At 41.8% G+C, this 24,119-nt stretch overlaps 1 protein-coding gene and 1 long non-coding RNA gene across 4 annotated transcripts in view; one reads left to right on the top strand and one right to left on the bottom strand.

The window, feature by feature from the left end:
- Positions 1-12,912, top strand: part of KCNT2 (potassium sodium-activated channel subfamily T member 2) — a 1,050,204-nt gene extending 1,037,292 nt beyond the window's left edge. For all 3 annotated transcript variants that reach the window (XM_030206382.1, XM_030206381.1, XM_030206379.1), the window contains 2 exons: positions 11,065-11,149; positions 12,568-12,912. In XM_030206382.1, coding sequence (XP_030062242.1) covers positions 11,065-11,149; positions 12,568-12,679 — 197 coding nt within the window. In that variant the 3' untranslated portion in view covers positions 12,680-12,912. The remainder of the gene's footprint in view (positions 1-11,064; positions 11,150-12,567) is intronic.
- Positions 304-23,349, bottom strand: LOC115472204. The gene is made up of 3 exons (XR_003942480.1): positions 23,329-23,349; positions 2,159-2,163; positions 304-372 (listed from the first exon to the last, which is right to left on the bottom strand). It is a non-coding gene; the product is annotated as an uncharacterized LOC115472204 (long non-coding RNA).
- Between the last annotated feature and the right edge of the window lie 770 nt (positions 23,350-24,119).

The following is a 24,119-nucleotide window of genomic DNA, read 5'->3' as shown; positions in this document are numbered from 1 at the left end:
TTCATTGTAATACTGGCCTACATTTGACAAAATGTATGTACTTATAGGGATGCATTTTCAAAAGATCACCTAAAGATAGGAGCTAGGATGCAGGGCCTAAATGTGAATTCTATAACAATTATGTGCATAATTGTGGTTATATAATACTAGCATTAAGTCGACATTTACATGCTAATCTCTAGGCATGGCCGCATACATCATGTCATGGCTGGTGTACAGAGGCGGCCCAAGACAATCTGCTGCCTGAGGCAAGAAATGAGCTGTCGCCGTGGCTCCTCCACCACCGCACCCTGCCCTTCCTTCCCCACCCCCTTTTCTGAAATTACCTTTTCTATTCTGTTCTTGCTTTAGAAAAGAAGGCGGCGGCAGCGACTTTGATAGGCTGCCCTGCAGCTGGTCCTGGCTCCTTCTCTTTACTGTGGGTAGCCCACCTACCTGATGTAATTTCCTGTTTCCTCAGAGGAGGGCCACCAGCAGTAGAGAGAAGGGGCCGGGCTCAGGTGCAGGGCAGCCTATGGGAGTCGCTGCTGCTGCCACCTTCTTTTCAAAAACAAAAACAATAGAAAATATTCCTCGTATTAAAAAAGGAGGACGGAAGACCAAACGACAGCCAGCGTGGTTAAAAAGTGAGGTGAAGGAAGCTATTAGAGCTAAAAGAAAATCCTTCAGAAAATGGAAGAATGAACCGACTGAAAATAATAAGAAACGGTATAAGGAATGTCAAATCAAATGCAAAGCGCTGATAAGGAAGGCAAAGAGGGACTTCAAAAAAAAGATTGCGTTGGAGGCAAAAACACATAGTAAAATTTTTTTTTAGGTATATTAAAAGCAGGAAGCCAGCAAAAGAATTGGCTGGACCGCTAGATGACCGAGGAGTAAAAGGGGCGATCAGGGAAGACAAAGCCGTAGCGGAGAGATTAAATGAATTCTTTGCTTCGGTCTTCATCAAGGAAGATTTGGGAGTGATACTGGTGCCGGAAATGGTATTCGAAGCTGACGAGTCAGAGAAACTTAATGAATTCTCTGTAAACCTGGAGGATGTAATGGGGCAGTTCTACAAACTGAAGAGTAGCAAATCTCCTGGACCGGATGGTATTCATCCCAGAGTACTGATAGAACTGAAAAAATGAGCTTGCCGAGCTATTGTTAGAAATATGTAATTTATCCTTAAAATTGAGTGTGGTACTGGAAGATTGGAGGGTGGCCAATGTAACGCCGATTTTTTAAAAAGGTTCCAGAGGAGATCCGGGAAATTATAGACCGGTGAGTCTGACGTCGGTGCCGGGCAAAATGGTAGAGACTATTATTAAGAACAAAATTACAGAGCATATTCAAAAGCATGGATTAATGAGACAAATTCAACATGGATTTAGTGATGGGAAATCTTGCCTCATCAATCTATTACATTTCTTTGAAGGGGTGAACAAACACGTGGATAAAGGTGAGCCGGCTGATATTGTGTATCTGGATTTTCAGAAGGCGTTTGACAAAGTACCTCATGAAAGACTCCAGAGGAAATTGGAGAGTCATGGAATAGGAGGTAGTGTTCTATTGTGGATTAAAAAACTGGTTAAAAGATAGAAAACAGAGAGTAGGGTTAAATGGTCAGTATTCTCAATGGAGAAGGGTAGTTAGTGGGGTTCCCCAGGGCTCTGTGCTGGGACCGCCGCTTTTTAACATATTTATAAATGACCTAGAGATGGGAGTAACTAGTGAGGTAATTAAATTTGATTCCCGGCACAGGCAGCTCCTTGTGACTCTGGGCAAGTCTCTTAACCCTCCATTGCCTGCCGCATTGGGAAAACATGCGGGGTACAAATGTAACAACAACAACAACAAAAAAAAAAATTGCTGATGACACTTTGATATTGTCATATCCCTGAGCAAATGAGTCCAGAATAATTATTTTTGTGTGTGATTATCTAACATAGTAACATAGTAGGTCCATCCAGTCTGCCCAACAAGATATACTCATATGTGTATACCTTACCTTGATTTGTACCTGCCTTTTTCAGGGCACAGACCGTACAAGTCTGCCCAGCGGTATTTCCCGCCTCCCAACCACCAGTCCCGCCTCCCATCACCGGCTCTGGCACAGACCTTATAAGTCTGCCCTCCACTATCCTCGCCTCCCAACCACCAACCCCTCTTCCCCCACCTGCTCTGATCTGATATACAGTTCTCCTCCTTTTCCTGTGTGACTCCAATATAACATTTTCTTCTCGGTGGACAAGACATCATTTTTTGGATATTCATATACAATATAGGTCAAGTTGTTTTCACACTTCGGTCTTTAGAAAACCCACTGATAGGAATAGCATTCTTCATTATAAAAGTCAGCATCCTAGAAAATTCAAGAATGGTTTTCTGGTGGAACAATTTTTGAGGATCAAATGGTTATGTAGCACACAGGAAGCTTTCAGGGATCAAGAACATCAGATGTTTGGCAGGTTTAGACAGAAAGGGTATCCCAGAAAGGTCATTTGGGCAGCATATAAGCAGCCACTAATGCCCAGAGGTGTTGGTTAGTGAGGAACGATCAGTTCCATAACGCAGAAGGACCAATTTTGAAGTGTATTTTACCCTTTTCTCATCACTGGCCCATTTTAAGGTTACATCCTCAATTTGCCAATACCCCTTAGTTTGCATATACCAGGGCTCATAATACAGAGGAGATGCTATCTATATTCAGGAAGAATGTTCCACGGAGTGAGATATGGGGGGGGAGGGGGCATACTAGTTGTCGCAAATGTGTATATTGTAAGTACGCTGTAATTAAACAGTGTTATTAATCCACATACAGGTCATGAATTTCAGGTAACATTCCACACAGATTGTGATTCAATTCAAGCTGTATATGTGATTCAGTGTCCATGCCAAAAGAGGTATATAGGTCAGACTAAATGTAAGGTCAAACAAAGAATAACAGAGCATTTGAGTAATTTAAGAATTCATAAAAAAGAGGCACCCTTGATTGAACATTGGGACTTGTTTGGGCATCTACATAGTGATTTAAGGTTTGTTGTTTTGACTCAAGTCAATTTACAATGGGGAGGGGATGATACCACTGCTTTAATTCAGAGAGAACAGTGCTTTATTTTTATTTGGACCACAGTAGTCCCTAAGGGGTTGAATAGGGAGATTGATTGGATCAGTTAATGTGATTGATAGGTTGATGATCCATTCAGCTTCTGAGCTAGTAGGGGGAGCTGGTAAATGGAGTATTCTTCATCGAACAAGTGTCAGCGTCGTAGCATGATGGTGAGGAGAGCGGGTTAGGATAGCCTTGCCGTGGGGAGCCAAAAAATAGTTTATATGGATATTTTGATTTAAAGGTTAGTATGTATTCTATAGTAAGATTTTAAGTTAGGTATAAGCAGGAGTGAGGTAGTAATTCATGTTTGATTTACAGTTCTGTTCTCCTGATGATTCTACTGTTGGCGAAACATAGCTCTGTGTCAGGAACAGTAACGGGAGTTGAAGATTGATTGTCACTTTCATTCACATTCCTCTCATCAAAGATAATGAAGAGCACTTGTACAACTTCAAGTTCTGCATCGGCTGCATCGCCTCAAGATAATTGATTTTGGATTTTTTGTTGCATTGCTATCTGGGAAATTTGTTGTAAAGCTTTAACATACCTTCCAGGATATCATTAGACTTGAACATTACACAAGAGTGAACATTTTATGTTATCAAGTTGACATTTAATATTTTTGATGATTGTTCACAAGTCTTTAATATTCATGGTTTCAACATTAAGGCTGATCAGTTTAACAGCTTTTTCAATCTGAATTTTTTAATTTAAATATAATTTTGCACCTCTTGATAAGAGGATGGAGGCAAGGGCACCTGGTGCAAAGATGGCTATTTATTAAGTGCATTGAATGGATAATTGTACCTTTGATGTGAGGCACTTAATCACTCTGAGCACTATACAGTATATTATATTTAAATAAAAAACATTTTGGAAAATATTTTTATGAAAAAGTTTGTTAATAAAGTATCTTCAGATTAGTAGTTAAAATGTAACACGAAGAAGTGCAGAGTGATGCACTTGGGGTGCAGAAATACAAAAGAGATGTACCAGATAGAAGGGAAGAGATTGGTAAGCTTGGCTCAGAGATGTACCTTGGAGTGATGGTGTCCGAGGATCTCAAGGTGACAAAACAGTGTGACAAGGCAGTGGCTGTGGCTAGAAGGATGCTAGTCTGCATAGAGTGGGGTATAACCAGTTTAAGAAAGGAGGTGTTTATGCCCCTATACAAGTCTTTGGTAAGGCCCCACTTGGAGTATTGTATTGTGTTCAGTTTTGGAAGCCTTATCTTGCTAGGTATGTAAAAAGACTTGAAGCGGTTCAGAGAAAAGCAACGAAAATGGTATAGGGTTTATGTAGCAAGACCTACATGGAGAGACTTGCTGGCCTAAACATGTATACCCTGGAGGAAAGGAGAAACAGGGGTGATATGATACAGACGTTCAAATATTTGAAATGCATTAATTTGCAAGCAAACATTTTCCAGAGAAGGGAAGGTGGTACATCTAGAGGTTGAAAGGGGGCTGACTCAGGAATAATGTCAGGAAGTATTTTTTCACCAAGAGGGCAGTAGATACCTGGAATGCCCTCCCACGGGAAGTGGTAGAGATGCAAACGGTAACGGAATTCAAACATGTATGGGACAAACACAAAGGAATCCTGTTTAGAAGGAATGGATCCAAAGAAGCTTAACAGAGATTAGGTAGGAAAGCCAGTGCTGAGCAGGCTTCTACAATCTCTGCCCTGATTAAGGCTGAATAGGTTTGGATGGGCTGGAGTGGAGCTTTTCAGGAGCTTTGACAACAACTTCAGAAATTTTAGAGCAAAGTCAGTGCCGGGTAGATTTCTACGGTCTATGCCCTAAAAATGGCAAGAATAAATCAAGATCAGGTATACATATTATGCATCACATCATACCATATGTAATGAGTTTGTCTTGCAGGGCAGACTGATGGACTGTAAAGGCCTTTATTTGCCATCATCTACTATGTTACTATAATGCTTATTTTCGAAAGAGAAGGGCGCCCATCTTTCGACACAAATTGGGAGATGGGCGCCCTTCTCGCAAGGCAGCCCAAATCAGCATAATTGAAAGCCGATTTTTTGACACCCTCGATGGCTTTCCATCGTGGGGATGACCAAAGTTCACGGGGGCGTGTTGGCAGGGTAGCGAAGGCGGGACTGGGGCGTGATTAGGAGATGGGCGTCCTCGGCCGATAATGGAAAAAAGAAGGGCGTCCCTGACAAGCACTTGGCCGACTTTACTTGGTCCATTTTTTTTTCATGACCAAGCTGTGAAAAGATGCCCGAACTGAGCAGATGACCACCGGAGGGAATAGGGGATGACCTATCCTTATTCCCCCAGTGGTCACTAACCCCCTCCCACCATAAAAAACAGGTTAAAAATACTTTTTTGCCAGCCTCTATGCCAGCCTCAAATGCCATACTAAGGTCCATCGCAGCAGTATACAGGTCCCTGGAGCAGTTGTAGTGGGTGCAGTGTACTTCAGGCAGGCAGACCTGGGGGGGTTTGGGGGGCTCAGCACCCAAGCTAAGGGAGCTATGCACCTGGGAGCAATTTGTGAAGTCCACTGTAGTGCCCCCTAGGGTGCCCGGTTTGTGTCCTGGCATGTGAGAGGGACCAGTTCACTACAAATGCTGGCTCCTCCCACGACCATATGGCTTGGATTTGGCCGTTTTTGAGATGGACGTCTTTGGATTCCATTATCGGCGAAAACCAAGGGCGGCCATCTCTAAGGTCGACCCAAATGTTCAGATTTGGGCGTCCCCAACCGTATTATCGAAACGAAAGATGGACGCCCATCTTGTTTCGATAATATGGGTTTCCCCGCCCCTTCGTGGCACCGTCCTTAGAGATGAGCGCCCTTAGAGATGGATGACCCCGTTCGATTATGCCCCTCCACGCTATATAAGATAAGATGACCCTTTTGTGGCCTGGTTTATTTCTGTTAGTCATATCTGACTTGCTCAAAACTTACTAGAATGGGATGGTCTTACTACTCACAAATCTAACTCTAATTGTTTATGGAGATGGAAGATAAGTCTTTTAAGACTTTGATCCTATAATCTTGAAAGAGGTCGATATTCAGCCCGTGGTGGGAAGAGGCTGGTAAGCCACTTCCAACCGCAGGCTAAACTAAGCCCAGACATTCAATACTGGAGCATGAGTGGCTCACAGCATTGAATATCCGAGTACATCCACCAATCCGCAAGTTAACCATGCACCAGCCTATATTCAGACCGATGTCCATAAAGTTTGGACAGATGTTTGGAAAGCTGTTTTCCTGTCCTAACTTTATACAGGTACTTAGCTAGTCAGCGGACTGAAAATCACAGTTAACTGGCTAAGTTGCTGCTCCACCCTAACTCCGTCTCTGCCCACAGCACACCCTTAACCTATCTGGTTAGGGAATGGCCGATTAGCAGACTTATTCATCAATCAGAACTAACTAGTTAAATGCAGTTGAATATTAGGTGCCAGCTTGCTCAGTTTCTCCTGTCTGGTTAAACCCTTTTGAATATTGACCCCAAACTTTGTAAGATTAGAGGAGAGGGGTTTAGGCTAGTTCCAATCTTTTCAATTCTTATACAGCCTAGCAGGCAGATTTTAGATTATATGTGGAGAGGGGACTCCACACATCAAGATGGGGAGAACTGCCATATTGTCTTGCAAGGTGCTCTGCCAAACATACAGCCTCTTATAAAATAGGTGCAGCATTGTATATTGCATTCACATATAGAGGAAGCAGAGATTTCAGAAAGCATCATGTGGAAAAGAAAACCTTGATACCCTTACATAGATATGGGAGCAGCTATATACAATTCCTTCTCACCCTGGAAAGGGCCCTTATTTCCACCCACACCTATGGTGGCAGCTTTGCCCTTCTTAGGTGCATAAGAAACAAACAGCCAGGTGGACAAACACCCAGAAAAAACAAACCAATATTAGCAGTAACTAAGGTTTATTTAAAATCCCTGAGGGACATAAGCAGGGGGCAGAGCAAAATGGTGGCAGAATGACTGTTTGAATGTGCTTCAGCAGAGGTATTGCCTGGAATCTTTCTCACCCTGTATTTCCCTTCCTCTCTCCCTCCCGCCACATCTTACCCTTCCCTTCTTGGCCTGGCCCCACAAGGCTCTTGCAATTCCCTCCCAGTCCCTCCCCTGGCTCACCATACCTTAAAATCACCTCCAGTCTTCACCAGGCAGTGGCACTCATAGGCTGTCTGCAGCCTGCACTGGCTGGGGCTTTCTCTCTAAACTGTCCCACCCTTCAGAAAACAAGAAGTTGCATCAGAAGGGGATAGATGGTTTAGAGACAAAGTCCTGGTGCAGGCCTCAGGCAGACTATAAATGCTTTTGCTGATGGTGCTACCTGGGCGAAGACTGGAGGTAATTTTAAATCACTGGGGGGGGGGGGGGGGGGGGGGGGAGGGAAGGGAGAGAGGCAGTGGGATGGAGAAGGGAGGAACTGACAGGAGGTGTGTACACAATACACACACATTGAATGGATGCACCACTGAGTTCCAGCAATTGCTACCTTATTGCTATGGGGAAAACAAAATGGTATAATTGACCTCAGGTGAGTTTTTCCTTCAAGTCTTCAGTGGTTGGTCTACTAGATGCCCTCCATGCCCAACAGCTGTGGTATTATAGCAGTCTGGAGGGGAGAAAGCTGATGAGCCAAGGTTAGTGACAGTATCAGTATTACAATGTATGTATTTATGAGAAAACACTCGCAAATCCAATTCTTGGTTTAAACACCATGGCTCAAGTGTATTAAATTCAAAAAATTAATCTTTATTCTGTCATCAATAATATTTTTTCAATATTTACACCCCTTCTAGATAGTCTAGTACCTAAGCCACACAAAACCTGCTTTGTTTACAGGAATGACATTTAGTTATGCAGTGTTCCACGAGGGGTTTGTCTGATAGCACACCTGATACAAATCTTATACTCCAATATCCTGGTTTTCAGTTCCCTTTTAATTTTGTCTATCATATCATCCTAGGCTGCTATTTCAAATTAAAACTAAACAAAGACAAAGCCAAGTTCCTAATCCTGACTATTCCGTATCACCCTATGGCTATTAGGAACTTCACTATAGATAATATGACTTATGCATTAGTTATCACTATGAAAATCTTAGGTATAACTAGTGCTTTTTTGTAGGAAAAAACATACCGGTACTCATACAGGGCAATCTTTGGGGCAGGGTCACTGTGGCTGCACCCGTACAGTAGCCACCCCCATAGCCACACTCCTTTTACCAGCCCATGGAGCATATAACAAGGCATCATTGAAAATATTACACCAGTGTAGGAGATGAAAAATAACTTGTGGTGTATTTCATTATTAATAATTTCCCAAAGTCGGTATATATGGACATAGATGTACATTCGCCTTCTACAACTGGCAATACACATTTATTTTTAAGTCTACCCAAAACATGCCTAGACTATGCCGCCTTGAAAAATGCACATTTTTCCCAGCTTTGTAAAATTTAGATTTAGAGGCAAAGTTATCAATGTGGACTACTGTTAAGACATATTATTTTTTTGTTAACCCTGGTTATTAGTAAATAGGTCTCATTACTTAGTATGGGACATGTGGTACAATAGCATGAGTTAGCGGTAGCATATTATATCTTAATGGTAGCAATAAAGGGGCCCTTTTAATAAAGCTTAGCAAGCACTAATGGAATTAGCGCATGCTAAATTCTAATAAGCCCATTTTGGGGGGAATTCTATATATGGCACCTTAAAAATTGGCACCGAAAAACCACGCGGTTAGCATGATTGTATAAACTACGCCTAAAGTTACACATAGTTTATAGAGTATGCTCACGCGCTGTTCTTGTGACTAAATTTAGGCACACCCATTTAGGCTACCAAAAACCAGGCCTAAATAACTGTGCCTAAGTTAGTTGCAGATTGGGTGTATTCTGTAATAGTGCGCATAGTATTTGGAAACACCCACAAGTTGCCCATTCCACACCCTTGGCCATGCCCTCTTTTTAATTGCATGCATTAGAATTTACACGCGTTATAGCATATGCCTAGAAAGTTGTGTGTGTAAATTCAAATAAAGCCAATTAGTGCTGCTAATTGGTTCTTAAGTACCAATTATTGGTGCTGATTGGATTGTTAAATTAGCGCACACAACTTAAGGCACTATATATAGAATTTGGGGGTTTATTCCTGCAGGCTTCTTAGCATTTAGCGCATGCTGTTTAGTATAATGGGCCCCTAAATGCCTAAATACTGGTTTATGCATGTCTAAAGTACAAATGGTGCTTCTAAAATAAGTAATAGTATCATTATCTGAATATATATATATATATATAATTTATTGCATTGTGACAGTGCAATTTTAATATAATTTTATGTGAATAGAGAACGATTGGAATACTGGAACTTTGACAAGTTAGTGTAACAAGTATTTGTTTTTCAGATTGGTTTTTTACAATGTGATAAATTATCTTTCAGAACAAACAATGATGGAGAGTGTAATTTGATAGTAAATCCAGTTGTGCTAGAAATACCTGTTTGTAATATCTTTGTTTAGTTCAGTAGCTGCTGATCCATTTTTCACATTTCATTATTTTTCTGTAAATGGATACAGAACAAAAATGCTGGAGTTGCTTCATCTATGCGGGGAAGTTCTGGTGCTTTTTGCTTGTTTATTTATTTTCCTATGGCATTTACCAGTCAATTTGGGGAAAAGAAAATATCAGTGTTAATTATGTTAAAGGAGACTGATTTTCCTCCTTGAAAAAGGTGCTAAATGTATGCAGAAGGTCACTTTGAAAAAGGTTTGATGCTTCCTTGTGAAAGGTTTATGAGATTAACATAGGGGCTGTTTTACTAAAGCTTAGTGTGAGCTAACGAACACTAGCATACACTATATGATGTGCATCCTATTTTATACCTATGGGCCATGTGGCACGTAGTGCACACTAATGTCTATTAGCGTACACTAAGTTTTAATAAAAGGGCTCATAAATTAAGGAAGAACTCTTTTACTAAACTAAGCTAAGATTCTATATAGCACGGCTTAATTTGCACATGCAAATCCGGTCATATTCTGGATTTGCATGCTCAACCTAATTAGTCAACAAGTCAATCAGTGCTGATAATTGACAATTAAGCAATTATTGACCTAATTGACATTAATTAGAATTTATTCGCACAACTGTCTAAGTATTCTGTAATGTGATGCATGTAAATTCTAAGTCGCATAGCTGAAAAGGGGCTATGGCCATGGGCATGGAGTGGGTAGGTCATGGACATTTCTAAAATCTATGTGCATTGTTATAGAATACACCCAGTCCACACCTAATTTAGGCATCAGCATTTACACCAAGTTTTACTTGACGTAAATGCTGTAAATTTAGTCATGGGATGGGCACTCAGCATATTTTATAAACCACATGGAAATGTAGGCATATTCTATAAAGTACGCCTAAATTTAGACGTACTTTATAGACTACACTTAGGCGTATTTTTTGTGCCGATTTTTGTAGGCGTGATATATAGAATATAGTCCTTAGTGTGTCCTTATGTGGGCCTTTCCTATGCCCTACGACTATTTCTAGGACAGCCAGCAAAAATGGCATTTGCTTATTTGTTTTATTTCTGGATGTGTGCTAATGCTAAAAAAAATAATGTTGAAGCACTTTCTGCTTCCTATTTAGGAGGTGCTAAGGGCTCCCATGTTATAGACACAATGATCAGTTAGCACATCCATGCCCATTCTCTGCTCCTGACATATCCCTTCCGAAAAAATGTTAAAAAATAATTACCATATGCTTAGCACACACAGATGGTAAAACTAATGTGGAATGCTTTAGCTTGTCCCTTTTTAGAACATTTTTGTTATTTTAGATGTGTATTAGCACTTAACAAAGGTTCGTAAAAGGCTCCTATGTTTAGAGACAATCATTCTTGATACAGTTGCTATAAATAACCTTACTCGCAGTCTGTTTTGCTTTTGTCCTTTAGATGAAATGAATGACCAGCAAAACACGCTTTCGTATATCCTCATCAATCCTTCTCCAGACACAAGGCTGGAGCTTAATGACGTTGTGTAAGTTGATTGCAACAGTCATAAACCTGAGCCACCATTTTTCTGTTTCTCACCAAAGTTCATGTTTGTATCTGCTTTTCTTTAATATCATTTGTCTTTTACATCTGACTTCTCAATCAGCTCCTACCACCATTTTTTTTTCATGTTTCCCCTCACCTGCCATTTATTATTGTGTTCTGTGCCTGTGCTGAGTATTTCTAAGCTCCAGCTTGGTTTTGGTTGCCTCTGCCCCTACTAATAGGCTATTTAAGTCATTATTTACCCTCCCAGCCAAGAAGCATTCTCTCTTCTGCACTTTCCTCCTTGAAGCTTCACATCATTTTTTTGTTATTTATTTAAGACATTTATATTCCACTCATCCACAGTGTACTTGGCAGATAATAAAAAAACATATATAAACATGGAAAAATGTATAAGCCCAACTAAGGCTCAGAAATGCAAGCTCAAATAAGAAGGTTTTTACATGCAGGGTCCCTTATTCTTTGAAAGTTGTGTTTTGTAATGTATTTCACTTTTCCATATTATTTTGGCATCTACAAGGCATTCATTTTGCCCTGTATATCCAAAGAGTTAAACCCGAGGCTGCTAGTTACTCAAAATAATCTCAAATTCCTAATCCCATTCGTTATTTAGTACAGTTGATGACAGATAAACAAATCATTCACTCACAGTTATAGTGAGATGGATTAGGGATTCTGTACATACAGAGTGAGTCAGTATCTCTGATCAGCTCCTCTGCCTGAGAGGAAAAACTGGCAGTGCTTGGTAATTTGGACACTGAAGCCAACAGGGACAGCAGTCTTACAGGTAAAAAATCACTATGATTTTGTACCCTGAGAAGAAAAAGCATGTAGCAGTTTACTGCCTCAACATAGAGATTCATGTCTCTCAACATGCTGTATATATGACCCAGGCAAAGCTTCCATCTCTCTCAATTCTCTCACAGAGAGTAATTGGAGAGAGGGGAAATTCTGCTCCTCCCAGCATGCCCTGAGAGATGCAGCAATTGCAAAGCTCCAAAAGGCATTGAGAAATACAGGTGTTCATAAGGGCTAATCACAGGGGTCTGATTCATATATGTATATAACTCTGTAAATATACAAACATATAATCTGTCATTCACAGACAGCACAATCTGCCTCATGTAATGGGGACAGAACACGTTTTATTGAAGCTTATAAAACATTTGAAAGTTTCTACCATGTCCCCTTATCCCTTACCTCCTCCAGGAAAAACATTTAAAACTTTAGGTAATGTAAATATTTCTTAAACTGTAGTGTTTCAGATGTCACTCTAGTGCTGAGATGGTAACTTTTTAAAAATAAAGTATTAGATGGTTAATTTTTATGTTGAAATACTGGTGGTATTCTTATTGTGTCCTAGTCATCGTGTGCAACTTATTCTAAAATTATTTACAGGTACCTGATTCGACCTGATCCATTGGCATATGTTCCAAATTCTGCCTCCAGTCGGAAAAACAGTATTTCCAATACAACAGGACAAGACACAAGGGATGAAACACAGCTCTGATTTCATCACTTTTTTCTTTGTACGCATAGATTGTTTCTGTTGGCTATTTTCAGATCTAAATAGTAGATTTTTTTTTATTTGTTATAATTTCCAAGTAATACAGAAATACGTTCCTGTATATAACAGTCAAGAAAGGATCATCAACTTAAATGTAGCCTTTCAAAGGGTAAAATCAATTCATTTGTGGGTTCTAAAGCACTTAGACTTACAACATTTCATGGAGGAGCATAATCGACCGGGGGCGCCCATCTCTAAGGACGGCCCCATAAAGGGGCGTCCCCGACCATATTATCGAAACAAGATGGGCGGCCATCTTTTGTTTCGATAATACGGTCGGGGACGGCCAAATCTCAACATTTGGGTCGACCTTAGAGATGGCCACCCTTAGAGATGGCCAACCTTGGTTTTCGCCGATAATGGAAACTAAGGACGCCCATCTCAAAAACGGCCAAATCCAAGCCATTTGGTTGTGGGAGGAGCCAGCATTTATAGTGCACTGGTCCCCCTCACATGCCAGGACACCAACCGGGCACTGCAGTGGACTTCAGAAATTGCTCCCAGGTGCATAACTTCCTTACCTTGGGTGCTGAGCCCACCAACTCCCCCCCCCCCCCCAGGTCCGCCTGCCTGAAGTACACTGCACCCACTACAACTGCTTCTCCGGTTTCTTGGAAAAGCCTACTTTTCCTACTCTCTGCTTTGCCCACTACAACTGCTCCGGGGACCTGTATAGTGCCGCGATGGACCTGAGTATGGCATTTGAGGCTGGCATAGAGGCTGGCAAAAAAGTATTTTTAACCTGTTTTTTATGGTGGGAGAGGGTTAGTGACCACTGGGGGAGTAAGGGGAGGTCATCCCCAATTCCCTCCGGTGGTTATCTGCTCAGTTCGGGCATCTTTTCACAGCTTGGTCATGAAAAAAAATGGACCAAGTAAAGTTGGCCAAGTGCTCGTCAGGGCCGCCCTTCTTTTTTCCATTATCGGCCAAGGACGCCCATCTCCTAATCACGCCCTAGACCCGCCTTCGATACCCTGCCGACATGCCCCCATGAACTTTGGTCGTCCCCGCGACGGAAAGCCGTCGAGGGTGTCAAAAAATCGGCTTTCCATTATGCCGATTTGGGCGGCCTTGCGAGAAGGGCGGCCATCTCCCGATTGTGTCGAAAGATGGGCGCCCTTCTCCTTCGAAAATAAGCTGGATAGGAACCTGTAGAACTTAGTAAGTCTAAGTGCTTTGAAAATGAGCCTTATAGCACTTCATCAGATTGGAAAGAAGAACTCACAATTTCAAGAATGCATTTTCATGCAGATTATAATGTCAGATATGCAACAAAACTTGTGTCAAAAAATGTGTGGAACTTCATTGTACATAGAATGTAGAGATCAGAAATAAGACATCGAGGTCAGGACATGCTCAGTCCCGATAGTATTTTAGAAAAGGTTCTGCCTTCTCAGAGCCTTCTCTAAAATATCTCAGAACTGCACATATTTTTGGAAACAAGAAGAGGCAAAATTCTACGAAGGTGAAACAATAGCAATGGCAGTGCACACAACAAAAGATAGAAAAGCAGTATAGCAACCACAGGAAACTTTATTGGAGCAAATCATCAAAGGAAACCCAACGAGCAGTGGCGTACCAAGGGGGGGGGGGGCAGTGGGGGCGGTCCGCCCCGAGTGCATGCCGCTGGGGGGGTGCCACGCGCCTGTCGGCTCTTCGTTTTCATGCTCCCTCTGCCCCGGAACAGTTTGTTCCGGGGCAGAGGGAGCATGGAAACAAAGAGCCGACAGGCGCGCGGCACCCCCCCCCCCCCAGCGGCGTGCACCCAGGGGGGGTTCTTTCGCCAGGGGGGGTCGCGCTGTTCCGGGGGGGGGCGCATCGACGATCCGCCCCGGGTGTCAGCGCCCCTAGGAACGCCACTGCCAACGAGGTCACGTTTCAGGGGTTTCTAAACAATGCACATAAACATAAATAAACCTCATATAAAATAACTTTAAAACCCAATTTCAATAAATGTTTTCAAAAAATTAAAACCACAAACAGTAGATGAAAAGTAATGGTCACCATAGTGCAGGTCAAATTAATACAATCTAATTATGATGGGATAAGATGATACTGCCTGTCTGTGGTTACAATCAAAATGGTTTACATATTATATACAGGTACTTATTTGGTACCTAGGGCAAAGGAGCTGCAGTGGGAATCAAACCAAGTTCACCAGGATCAATGCCCGCTGTACTAACAACTATGCTACTCCTCCACTCCAAAGTGGCCTGCTAAGAGTCTCAAAAAGAATATAGTAGCTATAGCGGACATACCAAGTTATTTCACTTGTGTTAAGCATAGCTTTACTGTTATATGTTTAATTTAGTGTTTATTTTATGTAAGCCGCTTTTAAATTTTATGTAAATCACTTTAAATGGGCTTAATTGTTTGTAAAGCAGTAAATAAAAATTTAATAAAAATAAAGATTTCATTTGATATCTTTATATCATTATGGCCTCACAGGTCAGATGTCAGCTTTGGCTTTGGTCTGGTTCCGGGTTCCTTTCTCTGGTCCTGGGTCCACTTCTTAGGGGCATTGGGTTTTGTAGCACACAAATGTGGCTTGGAAAGGTATTTTATCTAGAAATAGGCTTATAGCACTTAAGGCAGAAAGGTATTGCAGCTGTTTCTGTGTGTCAGAGTCTGCCTGTGTCTCTGATTCTGTGTGTGTATCTGTCAGTGAATGAGTCTGTCCTTCAGGTTGAGGAGGGGGATGTGGGTGGAATGGCTGCAGGTAGGAGGGGGTATATGGATGTGTCTGAAGGGGGGGGGGGGTGTCTGTCTCTTTGTCCCTCTTTGGGTTTAAATATCTGAATTCTTTTTCCAAACACTGGTCTGTGATATAATTTGGTTTGTTTTACCAAGGAGGTGTGAATTCCTGTGAAGGCATAGTTTATGGATACAGAGGTTTATTTTTTACTAGTAAGAAATGCCCGTTTCTGGCAAAAATGAAACGGGCGCTAGCAGGGTAATCCCCCCCCCCCCCCCCCGTCCTCCCTCCCTCCCGAGTTGCAGACACCCCCTCCGTGCCTCCGTTCCGAGTTGCACACCTCTCCTCTTCGTCCCTCAGTGACGTGGTTGCGAGGGCCGCCCCGCCCTCAACGTCATCGCGTTTTGACGCAAGGGCCGCCCCGCCCTCAACATCATCGCGTTTTGACGCGAGGGCGGAGCTACAGTGACTGGAGCCTGCAGGCCAAACCGGATATCTCGGTCGCCTCAAGTTTCCGGCTTGAGGCTTCAATTTTATTGTTATCCTTAGCACTGGTTCTCTTCTGTTTTATTGCTTAGAAGTACAGGCGTTTAAACATGCAAACTATGCTCTACTTACACTGACATTCCCAAGGATCAGACTAGGATCAGGGGGGTGGAGAAAGAACAGCTTGTATTCTCTCTCAGAGTCCTTTAGCTGACATTCTGAATAGGCCCTGAGGCCTCAGTTAGACTAACTTTCGGAAGTTGGGTCTTGTACAGCATAAGGTAATGCTCTCGCCTACTTTTTTTTTCCCTGTTTGCAGGGGAAATGGTGGAAGCAAACCTGGGTACCTGATACAGTATTCACATCCACCACTGCTTTGTACACAGCAGTAGCCAGCTTTTCATATTTTTACTCCTCACATAGCTCCAGTAGTACTGCTCCTGCTCGTTCCAGCAGGTCCCCTGTCCTGCACAGCATTATCTCTATAGCTAGGAGATAAGCAAGTCCCATTATGAGTCCAAACCTCTTGTCCCATACAGAGACATGAGCATCTTGTAGCAAATTTTCAACAGTTTGTAGAATCTGTCACTTCTTTGGAGGTTGTCTTAAGGTGATCAATATAGGCATGGAGTCCTGTAAAGTTCAGCAGTTTATGTAAAGTCTCTTCTCCCAAGCCCAGAGGTAATGGATGCACAGTATATGGGATAAAGTCTGGGATGTCAATAGAGTCATTGGTAACCAAAGGTGTAGAATATGTTGTCCCATTAATAGTGATGGAGACCAGAGGTGTATGAATGCACCAGGTATTGTCTAGTAAATAGTTTGAACTGTATAGCACAGTGTTCTTAGGAAGGCAGATGTCATGTACTCTGGGAGCAATCAAAAGGAAATATTTTGGGGATGAAAACAAAAGTGTCCCGCTCTGAGGTAGTAGAAAAAGTGTGAGGTAGTTGGTGAGTATGAGTTTGGCAGTCAGGGAGCAGGAGGAGGAATTGTTCCAGCAGGAGCTGTCAGCCTCATTAAACTGGAGAGGTTCACACTGGAAATGAAAGGGTGTCTGTTCACACAAATTGGTATCCATAGGCTTGAACAAAGTCCAGTTATCATCCAGCAGCTGCAACCAAGTGAGATGAGTCAAAGGATAAATTAGCATATTACCAATGTTAGGGTAAATAACAGTGTGTTGTCCTGACCATGATAGAGCATCCTTGTGATGAACAGTTTGGAACACTAACTATCTACCAATTAAGGTGAGCTATAGCAAATTCAGGCAACTTGATGCTAGCCATCTGAACAAGAGATGGTGGCCAGTGGCCTAATTTAGCAGTGATCAGAATTTCCTATGGTAATACACTAGATCTATACTTGATCACAGACCATAGCCCATGAAATATTCTTTCCCAACCATTATTCTTTATGTGCTAAGGTTAATTTTCTGTTCTATAATGGGTGATATAAGAGCAAAAGTATCTACAATTACATTGGATAGTTTAGAGGATGCCTCATTAATAATATGTTGTAAAGTAAAACCATCAGAAGCATGTTGAGATGTGGATCCCATCTTATTATGGAGCACTTCTATATCAATTGTATTAAGAGCCCCCAATGCAGTTCCAGTGTCACCTAAAATTGTATCCCATAATTCACGCTTGTGCCGGGATTGCTTAGCTTGAGGTTTAACTGACTGCATTTCAAACCAAGTATTGAGCATATGTATGTGCTTAGCAACAAACTGAGAGCAATTTGGATATTTGTGAGTAACTAGAAACAATTTAGGAAATAGATGCCAAGTGAGAAAATGGTATTCTACATCATATAAAACATCATGTGGTACATCATATTTAATCTGGAAAGAGTGTCCTTCCTGAAATGGATTGATGTTGGAGAGGTACAGTATAGGAGGAGCCAAAAAAGAAAGAAGACTCATTGATGTGCTGTTGATTACTCTGAACCCATGTTTAAGTAATCTCCCAGGTACTTTTATCCTGACAGGAAATATTATACAGAATCAAGGCAAGAGGACCTAGAAAGTATTGCTCTGGGGGAGGTTTCAATTCTTGTGTTCTTTTTAGAGAGGTGGACATTGATGGTTCCCACTGTACTTGAGTGATGTTTGGAGGAGTGATGAGTGGAGCAGTGGCTTAGTGGTTAGGGTGGTGGACTTTGGAACTGAGGAACTGAGTTCAATTCCCACTTCAGGCACAGGCAGCTCCTTGTGACTCTGGGCAAGTCACTTAACCCTCCATTGTCCCATGTAAGCCGCATTGAGCCTGCCATGAGTGGGAAAGCGTGGGGTTCAAATGTAACAAAAAATAAAAAAATGTTTAATGAATAGAACAGTGGCCTTTCCTGTAAAGAACAGAAATTCAGGATAATGAGGTCTTGTCCTTCAGGAAAAGGTAGGGGTATCTCATGATAGCAAGATACCCCATCTGTGGAGTTGGCCCAACCAATCGTGCATATTCGGATGATAGTTCCTGTAATGAGATTTGGGTAAAGGACAGCAGATACAAGACGAAAAGGAAACTGTGACATATTAAAAGCTTAATTGGCTATTACCATGAAACAAATAAACTAGTGCCCACTACTTATATAATACAACAACAGAAATAAGTCACCTACATATTCTCTCTTATCATATACGTTTGTTTTACATACATTGAGTTTTTATCTCTTCATGTGTGGCTCATACATATGATATTTGATTTCAGTGTTTTTATTATTGTGTGTATTTTTTTAGATTGTTGTTAGAACTCCTGATGCAGGCAATGTAGCCTAAACACGGCCCGTGTTGAGTCCACCATATGATTTTTGTAGAAGCCCCTCAAGTGGTCTTGTACTCTTTTATCATATTCATGTGAGCTGATGCCAATAAAAGAACTTCTTTTTTGAAGATACCATTCGCTGCATTCTGGTTTCCATGGTCATCTCCACTGTCTGTGCTGTATCTCCCTTTAAAAGGTAACATGGATTTCCCACTGGGAATGACCAACAGCACTTTTAGGATTTGGGAAAGACAAGGTATCAAAAAGGTGAAGCATCTAGTGCAAGGATGGGTAGCCCGCAGGCCGAATGTGGCCCATCATTTAATTTTATGTGGCCTATAAGACCATGGAAAGTATACAAAGAAAACATCATTAACCTAAGTTTTGGTGATTTTAAATGCTGTATTTCATAAATATTTTCAGAACAGCTAGTCTAGTAGTTTGTTTCCATTGTTTTTAGTTATATTTTTACTTGTTTTTTTTTATTTATCAGAGAAGGTCTACAGAGCTCACCGCATTTCCAGTTTTGACATTATGGGGTCTTTTTACTAAGCTGCAGTAAGCAATAATGTGTGTATCACAGGTTAAAAATGCCTACCGGGGACCACACTGAGGCATCCCGTGGTAGTATGAGAATCGGTGTGCATTTCCCAGGCGCTACAAAATTGAAAATATTTTTTGTGCTCGGGGAATGTTTGTGGGTGGAGAGTCGGAATGCCCAGTGCTAATCAGCTAGCACAGCTGTATCACCACGCACTTACCGATTAAAGGGTGGTTAGCATGGGAGGCCTCACCGCCTACTAAATAGGTGTCAGTAAGGGCTCCCACGCTAATGGCCATGCACTAATTGAGAAATTTGTGCATGGCCATTAAAGGAAAATGTGACCATTTTATAGCTGCACTAAAAGTGGCCTCAGCGCATGGGAAACCCACACCCTAATAATAGCGCAGCTTAATAAAAGGGCTCATATGTAATGCTGCAGGCCATTAGAGACAGTACTGATATTCAAGCAGCCCTCTGTGTATAGAGGTTTCCCACCCCTGATCTAGTAGAAGAGGGAGGGAAGAAAGATGCACCGCCTTGAAGATTTAAGTTGAAAACTTTAAAAACGTATAATAAAGTGCACTGATTTATCAGGAGCTTTATGGTATTGACATTCTAAGGCTATCAGGAAGCCCTTTTAGTAAAAGGACGCCAAAGACTGTACATATACCTAAGATATTTTTGTTGCAATCTTTCACTGTTGACACACAATGTTATTTGATTTGCATTTTGCCAATAAAAATAAGATTAAAACATATTTACACTCCCAAAATTTCACCATACCCTCCAAACACAAATTCAGCTTCGCAGTTGCCAACGTCTGGTCCTGCCAACAGCAATGCACAACTTAATATCATCCATGAACAAATAGTAGAGAATTTAACATTGGTATAACATTCTTGCCTAGGTCTGTATTATTTCCTTATTGTATAATTTTATAATTTTTATATTAGTCCAAGAAAAGGCCTTTTCATCTGCAGAGGGTTAGAAAACCCCACACCCCACCCCATTCCAACAAAGTACGTTATGAGGGGCATAATCGAAAGGGACGCCCAAGTTTTGCTGAGGACGTCCTCACAAAATGTCCCTGTGGAGGGGCGGGGAAACCCATATTATCAAAACAAGATGGACGTCCATCTTTCGTTTCGATAATACAGTCGGGGACGCCCAAGTCTTGACATTTAGGCTGTCCTTAGAGATGGTCATCCCTAGACTTGGTTGTTTCTGATTTTCGGTGATAATGGAAACTAAGGACGCCCATCTCTGAAATGACCAAATGCAAGCCATTTGGTCATGGGAGGAGCCAGCAGTCATAGTGCACTGGTCCCCCTGACATGCCAGGACTCCAACCGGGCACCCTAGGGAGCACTGCAGTGGACTTCAGAAATTGCTACCAGGAACATAGCTCCCTTACCTTGGGTGCTGAGCTCCCAAAACCCACTACTATAAGATAATGAGTGGAACGGAAAGGGTCGATGTGGAGTGTCTGTTTATGTTTTCCAAAAATACTAGGACAAGGGGGCATGCGATGAAGCTGCAGTGTAGTAAATTTAGAACGAATCGGAGGAAATTTTTCTTCACTCAACGCGTAGATAGATTCTGGAATTCGTTGCCGGAAAAAGTGGTAAGGGCGGTTGACTTAGCAGAATTTTAAAAGGGTTGGACGGCTTCCTGGAGGAAAAGGCCATAGAATGTTATTAAATGGATGTGGGAAAAATCCGCTATTTCTGGGATGGGCAGGACAAATTGTTTGTTCTTTTGACCGCTGTCGGAGACAGGGTGCTGGGCTCGATGGACCCTTGGTCTGTCCCAGCATAGCGATGCTTATGTACTTATGTACCCACCACTGTACACCACTACCATAGCCCTTACGGGTGAAGGGGGGCACCTAGGTGTGGGTACAGTGGGTTTCTGGTGGGTTTTGGAGGGCTCACATTTACCACCACAAGTGTAACAGGTGGAGGGGGGATGGGCCTGGGTCTGCCTGCCTGAAGTGCACTGCACCCACTAAAACTGCTCCTGGGACCTGCATACTGCATACTGCTGTGATATATTTTTAAGATATGTTTTGAGGGTGGGAGGGGGAGTAAGGGGAGGTGATCTCCCATTGTCTCCGGTGATCATCTGGTCAGTTCGGGCACCTTTTTGTGGCTTGGTCATAAGAAAAACAGGACCAGGTAAAGTCATCTAAGTGCTCATCAGGGAAGCCCTTTTTTTCCCATTATGGGTCGAGGATGCCCATGTGCTAGGCACGCCTAAGTCCCGCCTTCACTATGCCTCCAACACGCCCCCGTGAACTTTGGTCATCCTTTTGACGGAAAGCAGTTGGGGATGCCTAAAATTGGCTTTCGATTATGCCGATTTGGGCGACCCTGTGAGAAGGACGCCCGTCTTCCGATTTGTGTCAAAAGATTTGTACCCCACATTATCCCACCTTTCGGGCGTCCTCTTTCGAAAATAAGCCTGTATGCCATCATGGTAGGAGCTTTCTGTGCTGATCTGAAAGCAAGCTATGTGTGCTTGGTATTTTTAGAATATTACAGATGATTCTGATTTGTCATGCCAATATAGACCAGTCTCATATTTACCCTCCTCCCCCCCCCCCCCATTATCATTATATAATATAACATGGCACAAGGGATTTAAATCAACAGAGTGATAAGAGGGAAAGGATATTCAGTTATAAAATCGACTACTATAGTTCAGTGACCTGTAAATGTATGGAGGACTAGCCAAATGGGCTAAGAACTCAGAGAACTGGCTTCAATTCCATCTGCAGATCCTTGTGACCCTGGGCAACTACTTTAACTTCCATTGCCCCAGGTACAAAAACTTACCCCCCTGTTTACTAAGCCGAGCTAGTGGCTGCAGTGCGCTAATGCCGACACAGCCCATTCACTTTGAAGTGTCATCTACTAGTGCAGATTTGTAAAAGGGGAGGGGGGTTAGAGTGTGAGCCCACTAGGAACAGAGAAATTATCTGAATGCAATGAATGTACCACAGAAAGGCAGTATATCAATAAGCAAAAAAATTAATAATTTCAATATGTAGACAAAAAGTAGATATTGCTAAGGAGAGATACTACTCGGTTCCAGTAAATAGAAGAAAGTTTTTAAAGCAATATAGGCACTCATTAAACAATTCAAACATTTATGCAATTAAAAGGGATGGTTTTTGTTGAATTCCTAATCCATATACTGGATGGATTTTGAATGTGGTTGTTTCTGAGTTATTGAAAATATTACCCTGAATCCACGAATTGCAGACATGAATTCAAGTTTCAAAATTGCCAATAGCCTCTTTAATATTCCTAGCTACTGTATTCTCCGGAAACAATTATGACAAAAGCAGGACATGACATTAACTCCAATATTTGTTTTATGAAAGATTAAAGCAAAATTAACGTTACACTCAGAGCATCTCCTCAGCAAAACATTTGCATATTACAGTTTCCAATGCTTTGTTGCTAATACAGTAATACATTTAAACTTGTTGGTTCATCTGGAAATCCATATTATGTCAAAAGCTAAGTTTTCAACAGTGCCTAGAGATATGGCAAGATAAATTGGCTTAGTTGTTGTCATACACATAGTACACTTTTACATAATTTTGTTATAACGGGGCACATACTTGCAACTGGTGCTCCCAAGCAAATGCTCCTCATTGTATCTTCACAGATGCTTGAAATGCTGGTTCTGATAATGATGATAATGCATCATTCATGGTTGATGCATCTGTGTACTCTGAGGCAAAAATGCAAGGGACACACTCTTATTCCTATCATAGAAAAATTAGAAAAATCAATCTTGGTGTCAAGAAGATGGATCTAGTTGAGAGCTGAAGGTCACTGGAACACTATGTTCTCTATGGAAGCTCATTGAGGAGTTTCAACTAATTGACTTGATTTTGGATTGATATTCTCTTGTGCATGACCCTAGGATGTCTGTGCAGAAAGAACCCATGGATACAAAGAACAAACCATGACAATGAATGTTAGAATAATAAAATAAAACAAGACAGCATGCACAAATGCTTCATAAATATCGGCCACAGAAAAAGAGTTTCATAATAGAATATTCAGAACTAACTATACTGGGGAACATAAAGGGGCATAATCGAACGGGGGCGCCCATCTCTAATGACGGCCCCGTAAAGCGGCGTACCCGACCGTATTATCGAAACAAGATGGGCGGCCATCTTTCGTTTCTATAATACGGTCAGGGACGGGCAAATCTCAACATTTGGGCCGCCCTTAGAGATGGCCGACATAGGTTTTCGCCGATAATGGAAATTATTTATTTATTTATTGCATTTGTATCCCACATTTTCCCACCTATTTGCAGGCTCAATGTGGCTTACAGAGTCCTGTTATGGCTTTGTCATTCCAGGATGTCAGATACAAGTAGTGATGTGAAAATATTAAATAAGGGAAAGAAGAGAAGATTTAGGTGGATAGGTATAGAAAGTAGACTTTCATAACTGGGTGGATTGGCGAGGTGATTTAGTAAGGTTGTGGGTTTTCTTTGTAGGCCTTGTTGAAGAGATGTGTCTTCAGAGATTTACGAAAGTTGGTTATTTCGTTAATAGTTTTCAAGATAGTAAGTAATGCATTCCACAACTGCATGCTCATGTAAAAGAAGGTAGTTGAATGCATCAGCCTGTATTTTAGTCCTTTACAGCTGGGGAAGTGTAGATTCAGAAATTTGCGGGATGATCTTTTGGCATTTCTGGGAGGCAGGTCCACGAGGTTTAGCATATAGGTTAGGGCGTCTGCGTGGATGATTTTGTGAACAATCGTGCATATCTTGAACGCGATGTGTTCCTTAAGTGGGAGCCAGTGAAGTTTCTCTCTTAGGGGTTTTGCACTTTCATATTTAGTTTTTCCAAATATG

The sequence above is a fragment of the Microcaecilia unicolor genome, chromosome 6, assembly GCF_901765095.1.
Source record: "Microcaecilia unicolor chromosome 6, aMicUni1.1, whole genome shotgun sequence".
NCBI classification, from domain to species: domain Eukaryota; kingdom Metazoa; phylum Chordata; class Amphibia; order Gymnophiona; family Siphonopidae; genus Microcaecilia; species Microcaecilia unicolor.
Note: the sequence above shows the minus strand (reverse complement) of the source record. Positions and strands in the feature narration are given on the sequence as shown.